Source organism: Peromyscus leucopus, chromosome 15 (assembly GCF_004664715.2).
Source record: "Peromyscus leucopus breed LL Stock chromosome 15, UCI_PerLeu_2.1, whole genome shotgun sequence".
NCBI classification, from domain to species: Eukaryota; Metazoa; Chordata; class Mammalia; order Rodentia; family Cricetidae; genus Peromyscus; species Peromyscus leucopus.
Window position 1 is genome coordinate 32,426,480 of NC_051076.1, and position 24,030 is coordinate 32,450,509.

Sequence of the window (24,030 nt, forward strand, 5' to 3'; positions counted from 1 at the left end):
GGACAAAAACAATGGAGCTCAGAGTTGTGCTGGACACTCCAAACCCCTGATTCCAGGTGCTGGCTTCACCGAGAAGACAAGCAAACTACAATCTATCCTGTACCATTTGTAATATCCCAGTGGACAAGTTAGGCTACATATACAAGATTGGTGTTGCCTTACCAACACCTTGGACTCATGTGATTGGCAACATAGTATTTTATTTGGAGTACTTGAACAGCCACAAGTCTATGGATGACGTTATCCTGGATAGCTGCACATGGAGCATTTGGAGTTCCAAGGAGTTAACCTTCACTCTGCACTTCTCTTGAGTCTTTACCATCAAGAGCCAGGCTACTGTAGTAGGCCAGGTGAAGATTCTGTTACAAGCCAAGTCCAAGCACACATCCTGATGCAAACCTTGAAGCAGTAGTAGACTGCCTTATGGGCAGTCCACTCTTCTCTCTTGACACTGGATAGTGCCTTTCCACAGAAAGAAACCATCTATGCCTTTTAGAGAACTAAATATCTTAATTGTGCCCAGGACACTTCCACCACCAGGACTAGATCAGAGCCTATGCCATTGTTACTCAGTCAGCAAGTCTCTGTACCCAAAAGGCCTCTCAACATAGCAGATCAGGGTTCTGAGATCAGTGGCTCCATAGCCATGTTCAACTCTGAAGAGGTAGGCATGCATCATGGTCCAGAGATCACCAGGGTTACCATAACGAGTAGATGACAGCCTCATATCCCACTTATACAATCTCAGCCCTGATAAGACCAAGGTCCTGGTCCTGAGAAAAACTGAGGACAAGACCAGCCCTTTGGGTCCTACAAGGCCCAATTCCAGAGGACTCAAGTGCTGAAAATATAGATAATGGATTTGAGACTGAGGTTAGTCTGTGTGGTTAAGAAGGACAAGACTTCAGGGTACCATCAATCAGATTCTAAGGAGAAGCCAGAGTCTGAACAGAACTCAAGAATCCTGTAGGACTTTTTTTTCCAGATTCTTATCCCAGGCCAGGCTCTGAGAAAAACTTTTGGCCCAACTTACCAGGAAAAGGCCTTTCCCTGGTAGCAGGCCTCTGTGAACCCACAGATTACACACTTACTGGCCTTGACAAGAATCCATGGCCTGGCAAGCAAATACTAAGTTGGTCTGATCCTGACAGCTCCATAACACTGAGCTCTTGGCATGGATTTGGCGACACCATGCCACACCTGGGACTAACCTTTTGTTTCAGGGCCTACCATTGGAAGCTGCACAAGTCACAGTATATAGCAAGAATACAGGGTTTTCTGGCACCCAGGATTGGCACCTGTGGCTAAATCCATGAATCTGATTACATAAGATTCATACAGGCAAGAAAGGCCACAAGCTGACTTGGTGCCTAAGAAGTTCCTTGGTGCTGACCAATTATGGCCATGATTGAAAGACAGTTCCAAACACCAGTACTATAATTGCTACGAGTATTCCCTCTATATTTTGTTATGGATATGTTTTGTGTGGATGTGTTCATGTATATATAACATAGATTTATTTTACTTATGCTTATCATTCTATCATATATATAATATTTATATAAATACCTAAGTATTGATTTTATGTTATGTGTCTATCATAGCATTTGAGACTGGGGATATCAGAAAATGAACCACATCACTCAAGTATTGTGCCTCTTCTTTGGGAACAGTTCAATGTTCTTTCTGTCATCAGCAGAATAATTATAGCATGTTCAGTGAAACTAATTCATTTTTATTGATTTCATTTGTTTTTTCTATAAACTTTATTGTAAAAATTAACCAGACCCAAAGTCTATACATCTCAATGAACCATGGTACAGTTAGAATAGCCTGATTGAAGATTCAGAATGGCTTAAGGAAAAGCATATGGATGCTAAGTTAACAAACTGTGGTTAGTTTTACATGTCTGTTTGACTGGATTAAAGGATGCCAAGCTGGTGAAGCATTGTTCTCACCGTTCACTATGCAGTAAGCTAATTCTTCCTCTGATGGATGGGAAATTGATACTTTGGCATTTGATCAGAATGATTAAACTAACTTGGGTGTGTCTATGAAGGTGTTGCCAAACACTGGTATGGGACTCAAGCGTCCACAGAGATAAAGTGATCCAACTTCAGGGTAGGCAGACCACCATCCAATTGATCAAGGGCATTACAATAAAAGTGGAAGGGAAAGACAAGGTGATCCTTTTTCCTTATCTTGGAATACTCTTCTGCCTTTGGACATCAGGACTCCAAGTTCTTGTGCTTTTGGACTCTAGCAATTAAATGGCAACTTTGTGGGTAGAACTTCCATGTCATGTCCAGAAGGAAGTATTCTGCAGTCGGCATCCTGGTCTTCTGGCTCTTACAACCTCCCCACCCCTCTTCGTGATGTTCCGAGTCTTGGGTATACAGGTTGCCCTGTAGATGTATGAACTGGGGCCGGGCACCACATGGTCACGTTTTCTCTACATTTTGTGTAGCTGTGGATATCTGAAGTGGGAAGCCCCATCTGTTGCAAAAAGAAGCTTCTTTGATGAGAAGTGAGAGGTACACTTATCTGTGGACATAAGGTTATCTCTGTAGAATATAGTTAGTTAGGAGTTGTATTGGTTTAGGAAAATGGCAGGAGTAAGTTCTCCTTTGGGGTCTATGACCTCTCCAGCTGTGAAGAGTTGGCTAGGATTACAGTGTTACAGGCATGGATTTTCTCCTATTGGGTATCACTTAAGTCCAATTAGACATCTATGGGTTACCCTCAAGATGCAAGTGTCACTGATGCACCACTGGGGATGTCTTGCTGAACAGGTCAGTTTTGCAGTTCACAGGTAGAACTATTGATTGCTTTTCTGCCATGGCAGCTCACATAGCACCTTCAGATACCAGGAGAGCTAGCCCTTGGGGAGAAGGTTTCAAGATCAGTTCCTGCTTGATTCCTCCAATTTCTGTATCCAAAGTGTAGTATCTTCAGCAATAGGGGAGTACCTCTCAGTTTGGTAGTATCCCTTACCAAGGGCAATGGCAACTACCTATACTGATTGAGGAGTCTCTTGGACTCCCTTGGCCAACAGTTCAAAAGGATAGTTCCAATGCCCAGCACTGGGAGATTTGCTAGTTTATGACTCTTGGGAACAGCATTATCACCCCGTATGACCTAACTCCATATCAAAATAAAAATTAAAAAATTGTGTGTGTATTAAAGATAATTAAAGAAGAGACCATGATTTGATAGGGAATGGGGGGACACAGAAGGAGTTGAAGAGGAAGAAGGAGGACTGTAAATGATTTACATACAGTACTCACATATGAAATTCTCAAAAAAATTTAATTAAATTTTAAAAGAATAAAAAAGTCATGTAGGGAGGGTTATGATCAAATGGCATTTCATATGTACATGAAAATGTCTCATTGAAACCCTATGTTTTGTGCAACTAGTATAAACTACCAAAATAAATATGTTTTTAAAAGCAGCAATTGCTTGCATTTCAGGCCTCCAGCTGTGGATGGAAAGCTCCACCGTCAATGTCCCTGCTTTGAGGACTCGCAGCATCACCTGGTCTCAGGCTTACTGTGGAGCTCATCAGCTGGCATGGCCATGTGAACAAATTCCTACCACGAGTACCCTTCCCATGCCTCTGCCTCTGCCTCTGCCTCTGTGCTTGCATAGGTACGTCAGTGTCCTATTAGGACTGGAGACCTCTGACACATAAAGTAAGGAGCATAGCATGTTGGAAATGACTCTGCAGTACTTTATGACTGGGGGCGGGCGCCTGACAAAATTTGTGAAGGAAAATTCAATTGTGCTTGGAAGCTCCAAAAGGGGAAGTTGGAGATAAATCTTTCTTGGAAGTGATTTTTGGCAGTCGTGTGGAAACCATTTACCTCTATCTGCAGTGATCATGATTTTTTATTCTAAGAATCAAACAGGGTGGGTCCTTCTGGGAGCTTGTATAAAGATCCTGCCCTCTCATGAAAAAAAAGGGAGGAGATAAACATAAAAGAGGGATGAGGATGGGAAGAGACTAGCAGCAGCCTAGCGTCTCTAGAGTGGAGAAGCCACCTGGGAAGGAGACCACAAGGACCAGCCAAGGAGAGCAGACTGCAGTTTTGCTAACGGTCCCTGGGCACATAAGCAACCCAACCCAAGGGACTCAGGACAGAAAGATCAACACTACTGAATCCATCAAAGGACAGCCTCACTCCTTAAAGACCGTAAGCTTGGCAATCCCACTTTGGGGACACTGGGGGGCTGTGCTTGGTAAATTACTGCCATAGATTTTCCTGCCTTCTTCTATCTCCTCTTCCCCAAATTCATATTGCATTGATTTCAACCACTCTTTTCCAACTGCAAAATTATAGCTCAGAATTGCCAGGATTTCTTGACTTAAAATAGTTTTATTTCTAGATTGAAACACAGATTAAGTAAATGACAATTATATATTCTGGTAATGTAGCAATTCTCACCTTGGCACTTGGGTTTTACTATGCACCATACCTACTGCTGCAGAGATGCACATGGCTTTCCTTGTTCCATACAAATTTTCCTCATAATATATAGGCTTTCTGTTTACTTTATGCCTGTTTAATATAAATCTGTTTTAGCAAAATTTTATATGGACATGAAATTAAGGAAATAGGAAAAAAATCAGAAACTATAGTTGATGGAATGATAAGAGCATCTAAAGTCAGGTAGGGAACCCAGCATACTCATTCCCCAATAAATAAATGCAATGCCCCAGGCACCATTCCAAGAGAGATGCCTGTGTTCTTGTAGCCTGAGAGTAATAGACACAACAGACACAGACAGAAAGGAAATAAAGGAGAGGTGACTTTGTATTAAGAAAAGATGCAAAAAATAAGACAGCTTTTGTTTATTTATGATAGTGGGGGAAATCTAAAATATCCAGCTGAAAGTTATATATGGAAAATTCTATAATGATTATATAGAATATAATTCTATAATGATTAAGACTCAAAAACTGATTAAACAAGTAATATATACACATATCTATATGTATATCTATATTATGTACACATATATAATGTACTAGTTCTAATCAAGTGAGAAGTAGAAAGAAAGCTGGGCATTAAGATACCACAATTGCTTTATTTCCCAAAGTACACGCCTCTCTCTTCACTGAGCTACAGAATATGACTAACATTTCAACTTGAACAGAATTACTGTTTCTTCTTCCACAGCACGTTGAAAGCTATACAGCTAGGAGAATGAATTCTTCAAATAGCTGATCACTAGTGCAGATGACCACTATATGCTTCATTCCCTTTATGGACAAAAGAAAAAGGCTCAGTGAGAGACAGAAGGGTCGTGGGCTTGCTTCAGTTCCCAAATTAGACAACAGAGCCTTTTACTCACCTAAATTAGGGACCATTCCTCATCCATGGCAAAATAGAATAAGAATGTATGAGGTCTTAAGAGAATGCTCAGAGGTTAAAAGCACTGCCTGCTCTTGCAAAGGACCCCATTAAATTTCTAGCACCTACATGGTGGCTCACATCCATCTGTAACTCCAGTTTCAGGGGACCCAACACCTTCTGTTTGGGCTGGTACCAGGCATGCAAGTGGTGTACAGACACATGTAGGCAAAACACCATACACATAATTATTTTTAAAGGATCATAATGTAGAGTAAGAAAAAAAGAACAAGAATTAATACCCACAAGTAGTCCTTAAAATTCAAGTATACTAGGAATCCCTCTATCAAGACAGGACTAAGTCAAGCAGAGCTTGGCCTTCAGGAAACTGAGCCTACTTATCTGTCATTGAGTCCCTACATTGCCCTCTGGCACTATATACTTGTTCTCAGAGAATGGGATACTCACCTAAATGAAGAAGAGATATGACACATCCTAAAAAAAACTGTTAAGCAAAGGAAAATTAGGATCCAGAGTGAAGTTCTAAGCTGTGTTTTATCAACTGTGAGAACAGAAGGTATCAGTGCAAATTACAGTTGGCTGTATGTGGAAAAGATAATAATCTCTGCACAAAAGGAGAAAACAGCAGAAAGATACCAAAATAAGATGGTCACAATATTGACAAGCCAGAGGGAGGGGGTGGCGTCAGGAACACCAAATAGTCAGGTGATGCCCGATTCACCAAGAGCCTTGGAAACCAGATAGAGATGCTGGGATAATGTGTGCCCCATATTAAAACTATTGTTCTATTTTTCTTTTTATCGAAAATAGATTCTTTTCTCACATAATATATCCTGATTACAGCTTCCCCTCCCTCTACTCCTCCCAGTTCCTCCCCAACTCCCCTCCCACCAGATCCACTCCCTCTCTATCTCATTAGAATACAGCAAACTTCCAAGAGATAACAATAAAACATAACAAAGTAAAATATAATAAGATAGAACAGAACTATCACATCAAAGTTGGACAAGACAACAGAAGGAAAAGAGCCCAAGTGCAAGTATAAGAGTCAGACACCCACTCTTTCACACACTCAGGAATCCCAGGAGCCATGCATCTGCCAGGATCACTGCAGGTGTGCAGAGCTGTGGATTACTGTATGGCAGAGTCCTGTTGAGTTCCTTGCTCCATAACAAACATCCTGCAAGAAGATGCCCTTCTATCTCCTGTGATTCCCAGGAACGATGTTTGGTCCTGGGGCTTTCCTTTCTTGGTCTTGTTGCTGTTACTACTGGGTTTTTCATGGTGATTTGGGCACAAGAGAATAATGAGGGTATGTTATAAGGAAATGGAGAACAATTTCCCCAGGGAATGTCTGAGAAGATGGAACTAATGGGGAATACTATGGGAATAGACAAATGTCCCTATGTTTCTGTTCACTCCTACTCAGCATGAATCTGTGACTACCCCAACTGCTGTAAAAGAAATTACCTTATCTGAACCCACTTAGGAATCCTTAATGTGTCCTGTTGATTGTATTCTGAGAGGCACTGATCCCAGGAAATATTTCATGGACAGTTGGTGTTAGGAAACAATGTACTGGTACATTGGCTACAGGAAACTTGAGAACATTGGATTGCCCAGAGCAAGGCTTAAAGTCTACATTTGTGCCTAAAACAGCTAGTGTAGATCAAAGGAACATGGGGAAGGTGTGCTTATTATTAAACCTAGAAAACTGAATGTTCTTTTTTCTACATGGTGCAAACACTTACATCAGCCCTCTTGAAGAACGAAAGTTAACTCTTTTAGATTTGTTTCTTAAGACTCAATGTCTGGTACCTTGTAACCACAAAGGGCAGCCAGCCAAAATATTTTAGCTAATATAAAAATATATCCTGCTATCCTCAGCGTCTAATTATTTCCTGTCCAACCTGCTGAAAGGTGTGGTGTGTTTTTTAGACCCATGGTATTGGTTTTACCCTATGTCCCTGGGTGACCACAGTCTTTTCCCACAAGCATCACCCAAGAGACCTAAAACTGAGTGGACCTATTATTATTCAATCTTTGCATTATTCTTCCATTTCTGTGCAGGTATTAAAATATAGTACATCTGACCTCACTGGGAAGAAATCAAATAGATAATAGAACTAAAACAAAGTAAAGACAATACAGCACTAAGACTCGGGACAACATTCCAACAAAAATTTGTACACCTTGATAGCTATTAGTAAGCAGATTATTTCACAGCATGACTGTTTTAAAATCATGCTTTAACAATATAGTAAAATCTGGGGTGTTTCTTTAATAAGGTTATTAATCATCTTGAAATTCATTACAAATCTTGTTTTGACAAAATGTTCTATTCAAAATGACCACACAATCATCCTTTGCACATGCAGGAGATTGGTTCTAGGATTCCCTACAGATGTCAGAATCTGCAGGTGCTCACTTCTTACGTATATAGGATAACATATGCATATAGTCAATCCACAAACTCCCATACACTTTAAATCTTGTCTTCATTAATGGTAATATTCACCAACTTCTCTGAATAGATTTTAGACTATGTTGTTTAGGGAGTAATGACAAGAAAAAAATCTCTGTATGTTCAATAGAAATGTACATTTTAAGATTTTTCCATCTGTTGCTGTTGAATATGTAGGTGCACAGTGTTCTGAAATGGAGGGAAAGAGTTATATAATATAAAATTAAAATAGAATGTGTATGCTAAGACAGTATAAGGTATAATAGAAGCAGCTAAAGCTGTGGCCCCAAAATATATCTATGCTAAAATGAAGGCGGGCAGGGCACTGACAGAGTGATGAACCTTGGCTTTGTTGCTCAAAAGCACACTTGAAATAACTCTTCTTAATTCAGAGACATGACGGTAAAGAAAATTGCAGTGATTGGTGCTGGAGTCAGCGGACTGGGTGCCATCAAGAGCTGTTTGGAGGAGGGACTAGAACCTACGTGTTTTGAAAAGAGCAGTGACATTGGAGGACTGTGGAGATATAAGGTAATTTTATAAATTTTCAGAGTATGACATCATCTAGGTGTATGAGAGTTGCTTCTATTCAACTAAGAAATAAAACTGATACTATAAATTATTTCTTAAGTGTACTTTCCAAATTAGTGATAAATAGTTAAAGAAAGTTAAAATTCCTTGTGGGACACGCACAGTCCTATTCAGTTTCACGTCCCTGACAACCAGCCCTACATATAACACTTAAGATATTGATGCGCAAGTTTGGCATGAGAGTGCTGAAACTCAGAGATGTAAAAGTTATTATCCCTCTATCAAATTCACTATTAGTTGTGGCATTTTCTTCCACATCATACAATCTCCCTACGCGTTATTTTGTGTTGTTTATTAGTTATTGGAAAAATATGTCTCCACCAAGAAACATGTGCTTCCTTACAAACAGTGTCATGCATAATAACTTAAAGAAGTGGGTCTATCTCATAGTGTCTCCAGAAGTCAGAAGGGTGGAAGAGGAATCTTAACGTTGATGTGTCTTAGTGAAGCATAACACATGATCATTAAAAGCAGTTCTTATGAACTCACCACATTTATCTTATTGTCGCCATTATTATTTCTTTGTATTTTAATATACCCCATAGCTGCATGACTTTTTTTTGTCCCAAAGCAGATAAGCATTGTATTCTCTATTACCTTCTCTTAAACAAAATCCCTTCCATTGTGAGGTAGATTTTGTCCATTAGGAATCTCCCTTCCAAACCTTCTTTGAGCTATCTATCTAATCTTGTGTCGGTTTGTGGGCATCCTTGGAGCCTGCTCTCTTTTTGCTGTCGCAAAATAATTATTCCTACCACAGAGTCAATCACTATAAGCAGAATTATAGCAAGAGAACCCTCATCAGGAAATGGGCCTAACACCCTCATCCTGATGAGTTACTATCACAAAACCTGAAAACCAAATCATGGCTTTTCAAAGACAAGTATACCATACACCACAGTTCTGGTTACCCCTAGCACATCTGGAAGCCAAGGGTTGGTTTGTTTCCTTTAGGAGACACCAGAAAGTGGAAGGCCTGGGATATACAAATCTTTGACCTGCAATACGTCCAAGGAGATGACAGGCTTCAGCGACTTCCCCGTCCCTGACCATTACCCCAACTACATGCACAACACCAAAATGATGGAGTATCTCAGGATGTATGCCAGGCACTTCGGGCTGATGAAACACATCCAGTTCCAGGTAAGAAGTGAAACCCCGCCCACCGCCTGCTCATTGGTTGAGTTAAAGTCTGCACAACCAGAGCCAGCTGGGGCACAGTTTCAGTCTGCATTTCCCATCCATGTCTCTGCCATTCTCATGAATAGTGAAGACATATTTATCTTATATACCCCACCAGATGGACACAGTCCCAGCTGGAACCTGAATTCCAATTTTTGGCTAATTTTGTAAAATAAAAATACAGGTCACAGGAAATAAGAAACAATGTATTTTGTGCTCTAAGAAACCATAACATTTGGGAAATGGTCATTTTAGAAACTTTATGTGCACACAACTCCTAGCCACCCAGGAGCCATGCATAGAACTACTTTCCCAACTTAAACATAAAATTCTACAGAAAAAAAAAAAAATGGGCAAAAATGTCCTAGAACTCAGGCTTTGTTCCTTGTTTCCTAGACAAAGGTGTGCAGTATAAGGAAGCGCCCTGATTTTTCATCCTCTGGCCAGTGGGATGTTGTGGTGGAAGCTGATGAGGTGCAGAAAACTTATATCTTTGATGGGGTCATGGTCTGCAGCGGACATTACAGCGAGAAGCATTTTCCTTTACAGGATTTCCCAGGTATTTCTCTCGTGTGTGTGAGTGTGTGAGAAGACTCTTAGGATTCTAATCTCTTTTAAATTAATTAATGTATTTATTTATTTTTACATCCCAACCACAGTTTCCCCTTTCTTCCTTTTCTCCCAGTCTCTTCTCCTACCTCTTCTTTATCTTTGCCCTCCCCAGCCTCTGCCCCCCCCGCCACCATCCACTCCTCCATTTCTATTCAGAAAAGGGCAGGCCTCCCATGGATATCAACAAAGTGTGGCATATCAAGTTGCAGTAAGACTAAACACTTCCCCTCATCTTAAGACTGGACAAAGCAACCCAGTAGGAGGGAAAGGGCCCCAAATGCCAACAAAATAGTCAGAGACAGCCCCTGTTCCCACTGTTAGGAGTTCCACAAGAGGACCAAGCTACGCAACTGTCACATACATGTGGAGGGCCCAGGTCAGTCCCATGCAGGCTCCCTGGTTGTCGGTTCAGTCTCTGTGAGCCTCTACAAGCCCGGGTTAGTTGATTCTGTGTAATGTCTTGACCCCTCTGGCTCCTACAATCCTTTCTCTCCCTGTTGCACAGGACCTGAGGTCCGCCTAATGTTTGGCTGTGCATCTGTTTTCATCAGTTGCTGGCTGAAGCCTTTCTGATGACAGTTGGGCCAGGCAGCAATCTATGAGTATAGCAGAACACTGTTAGGCATCATTACATTGACTTTTTTTTGCCAGTCATATTTGGTACTATCCTAGGTCTCTGGGCTGTCCAGCTTCTGGGCCCTGGCACTCCAGGCAGTGTCAGAGGTGGGCTCACTCTGGGTCTCAGGCTAGACCAGTCATTGGTTGGCTAGGCATTAACGGTACTGAAGGAGATGACTGGCAAAGGGGGCATTTCGGGGCAAGGTAGAAACCTAGTGCCAGTGAAACTCCCAGGATCTATAAGGATGACCCTGGGAATAAGACCCAGATAAGACTCCTAGCAATAAGGGATATGTAGAGTGAACTGGACATCTGCTGTGGCCAGGCAAGACTTCCAGGGGAAGGATTAGAACACTAACCCAGCCACATAACCTTCTGCCTACAGGATATGATAAATATGGAGTTAAAATTACTATCATTCTCAGCACTTCTGGGCTTCTGGGAAGTTTAAAACTGCATATGTGATTAGCACTCAATTGCTTTTGGATAACACTGATGTACATTGCTAAGGACCTTTACAAATTTTATAAACAGAGTTATGAAAAGTGAAGAAACAGTCTCATATGTCTGAACAGAAAATTAGAAAAATACAATAACATTATAAAGTGACTAAGAGTTAACACATTGAGTCAGTCTTAAATGGGTATCTTTTTGTTGGCTACTTTGAAAAATCTGCTCTGATTTTGTTTTCAGCCATATAGTCACTAATGCTTTGTTCCTTAGATGAGAATAGTCTGTATTCATGGCATATAAAGTCCAAGCATAAAGGAGAGAATTAAGTAACGTTAACTTAATGTTTAGGAATAAAATTTACCAAACAATGTTTTCCACTTCTGCTTGTGACGTGGGAGATGTGACTCTTCCTTCACAGGAATCACCAAGTTCCAAGGCAGCCATCTCCACAGCTGGGAGTATAAGCACCCAGGCAACTTTGAGGGGAAGAGAGTGGTCGTGGTCGGCATCGGGAATTCTGGAGCAGATGTGGCAGGCGAGATCAGCCGTGTCGCTGAACAGGTTTGGTGTCCTACCCTGATTCTGGGTAAACTTGATACTTGCAGAGAACATGAGTCTAGACTTCCTCTGGCTTTAGCAGGGATGTTCTCATTTGGACTGCAAGGGCATGTTTTTCTACTGAGTATATGTGAATAAAAGAATAAAGACTTCCAAAGCGACAATACTCCAAGTCCATAACTGGAGCTGTGGAAGTAATAATCTAACTAGAGTCAGATAACTTAGAATTAACTACAAATAGCTAAATGGGAAATTTCAAAACAAAATGAATTTTACAGAAGACCCTGTTTTCATATTGGGAATGAAATTTAAAGAGCAAATCAATATACACAAATCTGAGTGTTTAAAATAGATTGCTGATCTGTGCTGAAGGTGGTAGGAAAGAGGACAATTTCCATGGTTTCCACTGACTATGACCAAATAAGAAGTAGGGGAAGAGGAACAGTCCTTCCTCTGTAGTGAATATCGCTGAGCATGGAAGGTCATTCCTATAACTCAAAATTAGCTTTTTTATTTTGATTCATACTTTATAGGAAACACAAGATTTCCCAACTTGAATAATTTTTGTAAAATATGTTAATCATGTCATGATTCTGAGATACATGAGTCACAGAATTCCATGACAATGGCATCACTCTAGTGGTTGTTAACACTGATAAAAAGCTTTCTTTTCAAAGTCTTGTTAAATGACACAAAATAGAGCAAAACGCTTATCAAAATGTGTATTTCCTTTTTTTGCACTGCAAGCATTTTGTTTGTAATTTTCCAGTTGTAAAAGTGAGAAAATTCCAGTGTGAATTTCTATATCTGACTTGTTTTCATCCCAAATGTTTCATTCACATGTTTCTCTATCACTTTAAAAATTTCACCTGAAAGAGCTTACATGGAATTTGAATGTGAACTGCTAACACTCAACATAATAACCTATTGTGTTGTTGTGGGGTTTTTCCCATATTTGGGGACCTCAGATATTCTACACATCTAACATAGCTGGAGCAAACACCACAAGGAGAGTAGATCCATGACAAAATGACTTTCAGTCACTGGATCTCTTTATAAAGAAGGGGCAGGGAAAGGAATCTGGCTAGTTGGACAAGGCAATATGAGAAGTTAATTCCATTCCCTTGACAATTAAAAAAATACTCCAAGGATGTAAGACCAGAGTGATTAGCAGCTAAATACTTACTAGGCAACCACTCCTCTCTTGAAGGTTTTCCTCAGCACAAGACGAGGGGCGTGGATTTGGAACCGGGTTTGGGATCACGGGAATCCTATGGACGCTACACTCTTCACTCGTTATAACAGAGCTGTCCAAAAGGTCTGCCCCACATACCTGATCAACAGACAGATAGAGAACAAGTTAAACTTGAGATTTAACCATGCCAATTACGGACTGCTGCCTCAACACAGGTAAAGTTTGGAATTTCAAGCTATTAGACTAATCAACTAAATCTGTAAGTACATGAATGGGATAAGTGATACCATTAATTCCTCATGGCATTTGATTTTACAGGGAATATCCAAATTATTTCCTTCCTACTAAAGGTTCTTTGTTATCCAGCTAAGGTAGATGAAAAATTGTGCAGAGTGGGGAAGTAGAGGTTTTAAAACTTGTCTTATTCGAAATTCATACAAGGTCAACTTGCCACATTCTCCTGGTTTCTTGCCATCTTCTGTTGACTACTTCATATTCACTCTCTAAAAACTCTGATTCCGTGCTTGCCTTCAGACCCATCACCATCCAGGACAATTCATTATCCACATACAACAACCTCGTGGCCTTTGACCTCTTCGCCTGCACTGCCTTTCCGTCCTAGCCCATTTGCATGACTCCCAGACTCAGCTACCCTAGCCCTCATCACTGAAAACTGCCATGTTTATAGACATCTTTCCCAAACTCCTTCTGAACCTGAGAATTCTTAGCTCTTTACTCTTGCTTCACTCAACACCAGCCAGTTTTCAGCCCTGACCTAGTCCTCTAATCCCATGTCTTCCTTCTCTGGTCCTTCCAAGTTTATGGCCACTTTTCTTCTATTTTCTTCTTCTTTTCTCCTAAGTGGACAGCTAAGACTTGGTGTCATCGTGTGTCCACACTCAGTCCTGTTTTGTTTTCATCTTAAGTAGCTCCCTGCATTAAAATTTTAAATCCCATAGCTGGAGAGATGGCTCAGTGGGTAAAGGCACCTGCTCCCACCCCTGACGACCTGGATTTGATCCGCAGACTCTACAGGATGCAGAGGGAGAACTGACTCCCACGAGTTACTCTCTGACCTACACACACACACACACATATACACACACACACACACACACACACACACACACACACACACACACACACACACACATACACACACACACACACATACACACATATACACACACACACATACACACACACACATACACACACACACACACACACACACACACACACACACACACATACACAACACACAACACATACACACACACACACATACACATACACACACACACACATACACACACACACATACACATACACACACACACACACACATACACACACACACACATACACACACACACACACACACACATACACACATACACACACACACACACATAAACACACACACACATACACACATACACACACACACACACACTGTGGTGCGCTTGATGTGCACACACACAGATAAGAAAATAAATGTAAATTTTTAATACCAGGAAAAATATAATGAAGGTTTGAATTAATGAAAACATAAAATCAATATTAACAGGTACCTAGAAGAATGCATACATAGTTTTTTGCTTAACTCGGATCATATGTATGACTACAAGTTCCTTTTTATGGAGAAATTATCCACAACCTGTGAAATAGGTTTAATAATCTTACTTTTGTACTAGTGTACCCTGGGAATGTGACTCCCTGCTGCTAATTCATAGCTCAAACCTTAAACTGAAGTTTACCAAAGGTCTCAGTGTCACTGATGACAAGCATTCTCATTGAAGATTCATTCCTTAGGTCTTTAACAATCTTAGCAACTAGGGCTGGCCGGGTAGTTCAGCAAATAGAGGCACTTGTCACCAAGCCTGACAACCTGAACCTGGAACCCACATGGTAGAAGGAGAGAATCAGCTTCCACAAGTTGCCCTCTGACCTCTACATGCTCACACACATACATACACACACACACAAGTAAGTCAGTAAATAAGTAAATAAATGTAATAAGTCAATAAATGCAAGAAAATATTACCTGAGTTTACCTAGTATCAAGTACAAATAAATACATCAAAAATTAACATACTTTGTAGCATACACATTTAATTCAATCACTTGGGAGGCTGAGACAGGTAGATCTCTGTGAGTTCAAGAGCAACCCGAGCTACAAAATGAGTTCCAGGCCAGCCAGGGCTACATGGTGAATCTCTGTCTCAATAAACAATTAATACACTTTATTCCTTGTAAAAATATTATTATCTAAAGAAATTTAGTATGCATTAGCAAATCTTACATGGTGTTGTATCTTTATTGGTGTTCTACTAATTAAGAAAGCGAAATTAAAATGTCCCATGGTTTATTCAAAGGTCTCCCAATGGGTAAGAGACTGAGCAAGCATCAGGTTCAGTTCTGAATCAGAAAATCAGGGCTTGACTAATGATCTACATTGCCTTCTGAGGATGCGCAAAAGCAGAATAAAAATTATTGAAGCTACGCAACCATTTCCAAAGCTTTTGCCTATACTACCTTTTTATTATTTATTATTTTTATTTATTGTATACTCATCTCTTGACACAGAATTCTTGACCACCGAACAGTTCTCAGTGACGACCTGCCAAACCGTATCATTATTGGAAAAGTGCAGATAAAACCAAACGTGAAAGAGTTCACTTCAACATCGGCCATCTTTGAGGACGGAACTGAGGAGAGCATCGACGTTGCCATCTTTGCCACAGGCTACACATTGTCCTTCCCTTTCCTGAATGATGACCCGACCATCCTGGACAGCCAGTACTCCATGTTTAAGTTCGTCTTCCCTCCTGAGTTGGAGAAGCCAACCCTAGCTTTCATTGGCATCCTCCAGCCTGCTGGAGCCGTCATTCCCACCTCAGAGCTCCAAAGCCGATGGGTTGTGCGTGTGTTCACAGGTATGTACTGATCTCCCCATGAAGTCAGAATGTTCCAAATGCTCTGTGATTTTAAGAGTCACCAAGAGGTCTTCTGTTGATCGCTCTCATTACATCAAATTGTTTGAAATTCCACCATTAAAAATAAACTACTACAGCCAGGTGGTGGTGCAGGTAGGTCTCTGCGAGTTCGAGGCCAGCCTGGTCTACAGAGTGAATTCCAGAACAGATGGAGCTATGCAGAGAAACCCTGCCTTGAAAAACCAAGACAAGGGTTGGAGATTTAGCTCAGTGGTAGAGTGCTTGCCTAGCAAGCACAAGGCCTTGGGTTCGGTCCCCAGCTCCTGGGGAAAAACAAACAAAAAACAAAATAATTAAAATAAATAAATTAATTTAATTTAATAAACTACTTTGGGTTCTTCTGAAGGATATTTCATTTTTAAGAGAATCCTACTAAAAATGACAACACCCAAATAATAAAAATTGTGAAACCAAAAAAAATTGTAATGAGGTTTTATTTTAATTCATCTGCTACTTTTCAGCAGAAAACTAACTTAGGGAGAGGTTTTATGGAAACATGAATTAGGTTGGAAAACAAATAAGAGACAAACCACTTAGGACACATCTCAGAAATGTAGTGAAGTCATTTTACTCTGCTGACCAACTCCAATCATATTCTTGATTTGTTTCCCAAGTCTTTACCCAAATTAATGCTTCTGGGCAAAACAAATTTGCTAGTAGAATGAAATCAAAGTCAGTTTCAGGAGAGTTGCCTTGCAGTGCTTTTATATAATTATTATAAACAAATGATGCCTGGATAAACCTGCACATGTATTTCATAGAGTATATGCAGATTTCCATTTGGTATATTTGTTGAAGAATAACTGATGTTTCACAAGATGTGCATATGTGTACAGTAGTAATTTAAAGTCCTACGTGACCTTTCAGTTCTCCAATTCTGTTCCTTTCATGCTTTGCACACTCATATTTGAAATGTATTTTGAAATATATGAGGGTACTTGTGCATAGGCCATATTTTTTCAGATACTAACAGATATGTGACACCTGGTGAAGCAACAAGACAGATCATTTCCAAGCTGCGTGCCTAGTCCTCTTTGTCCTGCCTCCCTAGTGTTATTTAACGTTCTGCTTGTTGTAGCTTCCTTGTCCCTGACACATTCACACATACAGAATTTCCGTATGCAATTACTTGCTCTCCTTTCAAAATGTAGCTATTGCAGTGTGAGGGCATTTTCCTTCAGTGTATACTTTCAGAATACACAATGAAAACTAAGGGATGTTCTTAACTCAAAAGACAGAAAAATTGTGTTTGGGATGTAAGCTCAGTGCTAAGCCATGTTCAGATAAGAGAAACTTTGAGTCAGGTCCCAGGATAGTTTGGGGATCTTTGGAAGACTATAAGACATGTTTAGAGCATTCACAGTACTCAGGGATGTTAAGTGTACATTTAAACTAAGAAGAAATTAAACATCTATTTATCTTAGAGGGAAAGCTGAATTCCCTACCTGACATCCTGGGCATGGTGATGGAAAGAAAATTCTCTTCCTTTGAAATTCATTAAACATAAGACTAGAAACTTTGACTAGAAACTTTATAGAGGCTTGATGGTCCTATTCTATTTCAAAACCATTCTTTTTGTCTATTTGTATACTTTAGTCCTCATGTCAACCCTCCAATGTCTCTATCTTGTTTTCTCAGGACTGAAAAAGTTGCCCTCAAAGAAAGACATGATGGCTGACATCAACAGAAAAAGACAAAAAGAGTAAGAAACTTAATTTTTTGTTAAAATAAACAAAACCTGTTCAGAGGGGGATATTTGATTTTGTTTTTATAGTCATAACCTGCATGAGCCCTAATGAGATCATCTTAGTTCAGTGATATCATGCTGAGTTTTTTAAACACGGGTCTGATTGTGGAACATAAATCTGACATGACATGTTAAATAACCACACAACATCAAGTCTACATGATGAGTAGAATGCAATTCCTGCAATTCCTATTTCCTACTATGGAAGTAAGAACAGAGGTTCAAAAAAAAAAAAAAAAAACATAGCCCTACCAGATATACCACTTCTCCCAGACTCCAGGTCAACACAAAGTCAAGCTGCACATCAGTATTTATTGCATCCCTATTCGCAGTAGCTAAGTTAGGGAAACAATGCAGGTATCCAGGAGGATAGCAAAAACTGCACATTGTATTCACAATGGAGTTTTAGTCCTAAGCAAAAATAAGTTATATCATTTGCAAGAACATGTATATAAATGAAAAAGATGTTGTATTGCACTTTTCTCTCATTTGTGGGCCCTAGACATTACAGATACATAAAATAATCTGCACTGGTGACATGAAAATAGAAACAAACGAATCTGGGTGACTGTGGGGACCAATGGCAGTGTGGGGAAGTAAAGTGAAGGGTAGTGAGGTCAGGGGGTCACACGCTCAAAGCACATGTATACTTACATGAAAAGGCACTTATGGAACCCTGTATAATTTTAAAGAAACTTAAATGGCAGAGCAAAGAAGGGTTTGTGACACCCAGAAGACAGCATTGGGCAGCCCTTCTCTTCATCTTCTGGCTTTGCATTCCTTCCTTCCTCTCTTCCTTGGTATTCTCCGAACCTTAGCATGGGTAGTACAAATGCCCCGTGTAGGGCCGAACACTCAGCTATCCTTTATCCTCAGCACCATGAGGCTCTGAATTCATCATCACTCGTTACAAAGAGAAACTGTTCAGTTAAGGCCGAGAGTAGTAGTGTTTTTTAATGAGTATAAACATAAATATTTAGAAGGTGGTTTGGAGTCACACAAACTTAACTACACAATAGTAAATTCTCTCCTACTGCCCCTAAACTTTGCAGTCATGGGGTTTTTACTGGGTTTATAGTATGAGGCATGAATTTCTTCCTGTGAAGCAGGCCTCAGATCCCATCAGAGGGTGATTGGTTACCCCCACAACAGTCTTGCTGCTACTGTACCAGTGGACATAGTTTGCCTGGCAGGTAGATATTGACAGTCACTAAGGTTCACAGTTGGGCAAGACCAGTGATGGCTGTTCTCCCCTTGCATCCATGAGTTTGGTAATAAATGCCTTAGTACTGCTCTCCTTAGCCTTATTTTAACATTTCCTTCTAATGGAATTCCTTCTAAAGGAACATTCAAAGAAAGAATTTGTGTACAGAATTAGCATATGGAGAAGATGGTTTATGTAGCTTGGAAACTTGAAGTAATCAATGGAGTTTCATACACTGTGACTTATATATTCCTTGCTAATTTAATTCATACCATGGAACTGGATTCTGTATCTAGAAGGGAAATCTAGATTTAAAAAAACTTCATCCAGTCATTCATTGTTTCTTCTTTATATATGTCAGTCACTCTGCTGGGTACTTGGGAGCTTTAAAGTCTTCAGGGATTTGTATCATGTATTAAGAGGTCATAGTATGCTAAGAGAGTTGAAGCAAAGGTATGACATTAAGATTTATTTTTTTTTTTTTTTTTTTTTTTTTTTTTTTTTTTTTTTTTTGGTTTTTCGAGACAGGGTTTCTCTGTGTAGCTTTGCGCCTTTCCTGGAGCTCACTTGGTAGCCCAGGCTGGCCTCGAACTCACAGAGATCCGCCTGGCTCTGCCTCCCGAGTGCTGGGATTAAAGGCGTGCGCCACCACCGCCCGGCGACATTAAGATTTAATAATCGTGTAAAATCATGAAATCAATAAGCAAACAGAAGCAAACTCTCCTGGAAACTTGGGGGAACAATAGTAACTGAAATCTGATGTTTCCTGTCTTTCTCTTCTTATCCCAGCTTTACAAAAAACTTCAGAGATTCTCGTCGAGTACAGTTCATCGACTACATGGATGAAATCGCTTCAGAGTTAGGTGTCAAACCCAGCCTGCTCTCTCTCTTCCTCTGGGACACAAAGCTGGCCAAGGAGATTTTCTGTGGTCCCTGCACCTCCTACCAATACCGTCTACAAGGGCCAGGGAAATGGGCGGGGGCCCGGGCAGCCATCCTCACTCAGAGAGAAAGGATGCTCAAACCCCTGAGAACCCGAGTGCTCCAACACTCCCAGGCCTCCCTCTCTCGTCTTTTCTGGGTCAAAAGTATCTGTGTTGTCATTTTTTTCTTTGTTTCCATGTTAGCTATCATGCATATCACAAGTCATTAACTTCATATTGACATAGATGTTTATGAAGCTGGAGAGTAAACTATTGTTATCTAAACTGTATGTCATAGGATCTGTTAAATATATGGGGAAACATGTTTATTAGACTAGTTCACAAATGGATCTTTAAACACAAACAAAATTACTTCAATAATGACTTTATGAGGAGAGCTTTGAAAAGTTATAATTTATTTCCATTTTATTCCAAAAGTATATATATATATATATATATATATATATATATTATGACCATGAGGAATAATTAAAAGTGAGATGAATTTTATTTAATAAATGACAAGAGAGACTAATTAACCAGAAGTAAACCTTACTTAACCAAAACCAGGAATAAACCTTATTTAACAAAAGAGCATAGAGACTATGTAATGAGGGATAACCCTTAAAAGCACATTCTAAGACTTCAAAATATTTTCCCCATTCTTGACCCCCTAGAAAATTATAGCTGCTTTGAGCTGTTGTTTGGTTGATTTGTTGTTAGTTTTAAGACTCAGTGTGTATGTAGTCTGGAATGGCCTCATATTCACGCCTTTTACTACTGTATGCTGGAATTGTAAGCCAGTGCCAGGCACTGGGCCCTCAAAAAAGATTCTTCAATAGAAAACTCTGAAATTCATCAACTATCACTTACCAAACAGCTCTATTTGTCCAAGTGTTACAGGTCAGCGTGATATGTTGTAGCTCCTGATTTGATGCAGTACAAAGGCTGATATCACAGTCTAATATCGCTGCCAGAATGTTTAGCTTGAATGAAATTGAAGAAAGGTCAACATTCCCAATAAAACTTAGCTCCATTCCAAATGAAAGCTGAACAACAGTGCTATAATGATCAAATGAAAGTATCTGAACACTGATTGACAAATCTAATAAATGAGGGAATTTTAAGATATACTATTATATGATCTTATTTAATTAATGATAATATTGTGTGGTATAAAATATTATGTTTATGCATCAGAATATTCTTATTTCTAAGAGGTAGGCAAATGTAGGAGTTAAGTACTATGATGTGTACATTTTATTTACAATAAACTGGCAGGGACAGAGTAAGAAACACAGAAGTGAAACACAAGGGCAGAACTTCTACCACTTGTGACTCTGGTTAAAAGTTGTGCAGCTGTTCATAGCACTAATCTTTTAGCCCTTTTGTAAACTTAATAAATTCAAAATAAAAAATAAGTTTTAAAAATTATGTTCTACAGTGATTTATGTGCTAAAATGAGGGAGAAGGTTTAATGACTGCTTACTGTAGTGAAAATACCTTCCTTGACAACCTTGGTCTTGATTCCCTGGAACATTAAGAGTGCAGGAGTCCATTCATTATGAAACAGTTCCCCACCATTCATTAGTCCTTTGTTGTGTAGCTATTTCCCCACACTGAAACATTCCTTCCTGAAGGGAGATGGGAGGGGAATGCTGTGGGGAGAAGCTCATGACGCTGGAGACGATGAAACTTGCAAGTCTTAGGAAGCTCCTGAAAAGAAGGGCACTCACAAGGCCCCGCCCCTGGCTAGAAAGGCCATAAACAATAGCTGGAGAAAGGAGACTCTAGTGGAATTGCTTGCAAGCTGGGAAGAAAGCTCCAGAAATGCAGGTTTTATGAGTCATTAGCAGTACTAGGGTGGACTTTTGTTTGGTGAAGCCTCAAATACATCTCAAATTCAGGGCTGGTAGAACTTCCAGGCTTAAGACAGTCGAGGAAAGGACTGCCTACGAGATTGTCAAGTTCTATTTGCGTACAATTCTTCATTGAATCCACACTGGCAATCAGAGAAGTGTCAGCTCAGACTTTCTTCTTGACATTATTAATGTCTTCAGTTAAGAATTTCAAGGTGGGCTGGAGAGATGGCTCAGAGGTTAAGAGCACCGACTGCTCTTCCAGAAGTCCTGAGTTCAATTCACAGCACCCACATGGTGGCTCACAACCATCTGTAATGAGATCTGGCACCCTCTTCTGTATACATAATAAATAAATAAATCTTTTTAAAAAAAGAATTTCCAGGCAATAATCTTTAAGCCACATATACCTTTTGCAAATTATCATTTTACTGAGCTACAATAATCTCACCTGTGAATCGACCTCAGCCTAGGGAAACCGCCACAGTCTACAATGTACTGAGGAAAAACGAACTGAGAGTGCTCAGTCCAAACCTCATCACTCCTTAGAGTCAAAACAAATGGCTCTGCCTTGGACCTTTGACACGAGACCTGTGCCAACATCAAACCAAATATTAAGTAAAATGAAACATAATGCATTACTTACTCTTAGATTTAGAATAAAACTTTAATGCAAGTCAATATTTTCTTCTTCCCCTCCATGAATGGTCTGACTCATTGGCCCTTTCTTGAAGATCAGAAACCTGTTATACATGTAGACCATACTTACAGCCACGCCCAACATCAAATCATAGATAATCTTCCATTTTAAGCTGTACTCCTTAGAACTTGCCGGAAGTTCTTTCTTATCTCTCCTCTGTCCTGTCTTCTCTGGTCAGCAGAAGTCACTAAGCGCTATCATCTGCAGGTGCAGCCTGTTCCAGGTATTCACTCTCTTCTGATGGGATGACATGCATTAAGCCTTATTGTCATCTTTGGGAGGGTTCAGAATGTGATGCTTCTGCCTCTGACCTGCTCTAAATTTTGGTCTTCTTGTGACATATAATTACAAGAAATGTGTATTTGCTTAAAGAGTAATATAATTAAAATACTTTGTCAACACTTCCTTTAAACACCCACTCACTTAACCTTTCAGTATATTTTCCCCAGTAAAGTTACCCATTTTTGTAGCATGAAATCATATGCATATAGTTCCTACCTTTATATACCTAAATTTAGTCATTCCACAATAAGAGTTCACACCTCATCTTCCTTCCCCAAACACCAGAAGCACTACCGTCCATGATCCCTGCACTCTCTACAGAACATTTTTAATGAGGCATGATTATTGTATTGTCTGCATTGTCGCCAAGAGAACTCCTTAAAGATACACATTGAACTTCAGATTTTCACCAAGAAAAGAAAACTCAGCATTGGCTTTTCAAACATCTGGGATTTGTCACTTAAAGAAATGTACTAAGTCTGTATCATCTAAGAAAACAAAACTAAAGCTTGTAAGAAAAGATTCTAGAGAAATAGAGTTCTGCTCCAAGCCTGGAAGAGCATTCTAATGATTGGAGCGTCCATAATCAAATAGGCTGACTTGGGAAGCTGTGTGATCCCAGGTCCTAGAGTGCTTCCTGAGGGAGTGAGTGATCACCACGTAGGTGATGGGAGTTCCTGATGATGCAACCTAGAACAGTAATCAAACAACCTGACTGAGAATTTTACATACATTGCCTTAAACTGATTCTGCAGATTCATGCATAATTTAGAGCAGGGTATGTTTTAAGATAAAATGAAAATTCATAATGCCAAGGACAAAGCAAAAATCTTAAGCATACACCAAGGAAAAATGATCATCAAAGAAGCAACAAGCACATTAACAATCTCTTGTCAGAAAAAAAATATGAAAGAGTTAAATATCTTTACTGGGGAAAAATATCTTTAGAGTTAAAAAACTAGAGTAATTAGACAAAGAAAAAGTAATTTTCATTGCATGTTGTGGTTGTTGGTTTTTACAGAGATGGAATTTATGGTTTCCTGGTCCTCATAGAAAGAAGTCTAAGGCACAGGCTTCAGAGTAGAAGTTTAGTAAAAACAGAAGCAAAAGGATATGAGATGCAACTAAAAACCAGTAAGTTTAAAGAACAGTAGAAAATAAATAGCTTTTAGTAGAGGAAAATAAAATATCAGAAAACAAAAAATTCAATAAGTGAAAATTAAAAAGGTACCCCCTACCTTTTTATGGGGAGAAACTAACAAAAC

The 24,030-nt window shown here is 39.7% G+C and overlaps 1 protein-coding gene across 1 annotated transcript; it reads left to right on the plus strand.

Annotated features, from left to right (window-relative positions):
• The first annotated feature begins 3,977 nt into the window (after positions 1-3,977).
• Positions 3,978-21,277, plus strand: LOC114690014 (flavin-containing monooxygenase 5-like). The gene is made up of 9 exons (XM_028864493.2): positions 3,978-4,196; positions 8,235-8,373; positions 9,388-9,576; positions 10,012-10,174; positions 11,717-11,859; positions 13,067-13,266; positions 15,641-15,990; positions 17,689-17,752; positions 19,791-21,277. The coding sequence occupies exons 2-9, from the start codon at positions 8,239-8,241 to the stop codon at positions 20,152-20,154; spliced, it is 1,608 nt and encodes a 535-aa protein (XP_028720326.1). The 5' UTR covers positions 3,978-4,196; positions 8,235-8,238; the 3' UTR covers positions 20,155-21,277.
• The last annotated feature ends 2,753 nt before the right edge of the window (positions 21,278-24,030 follow it).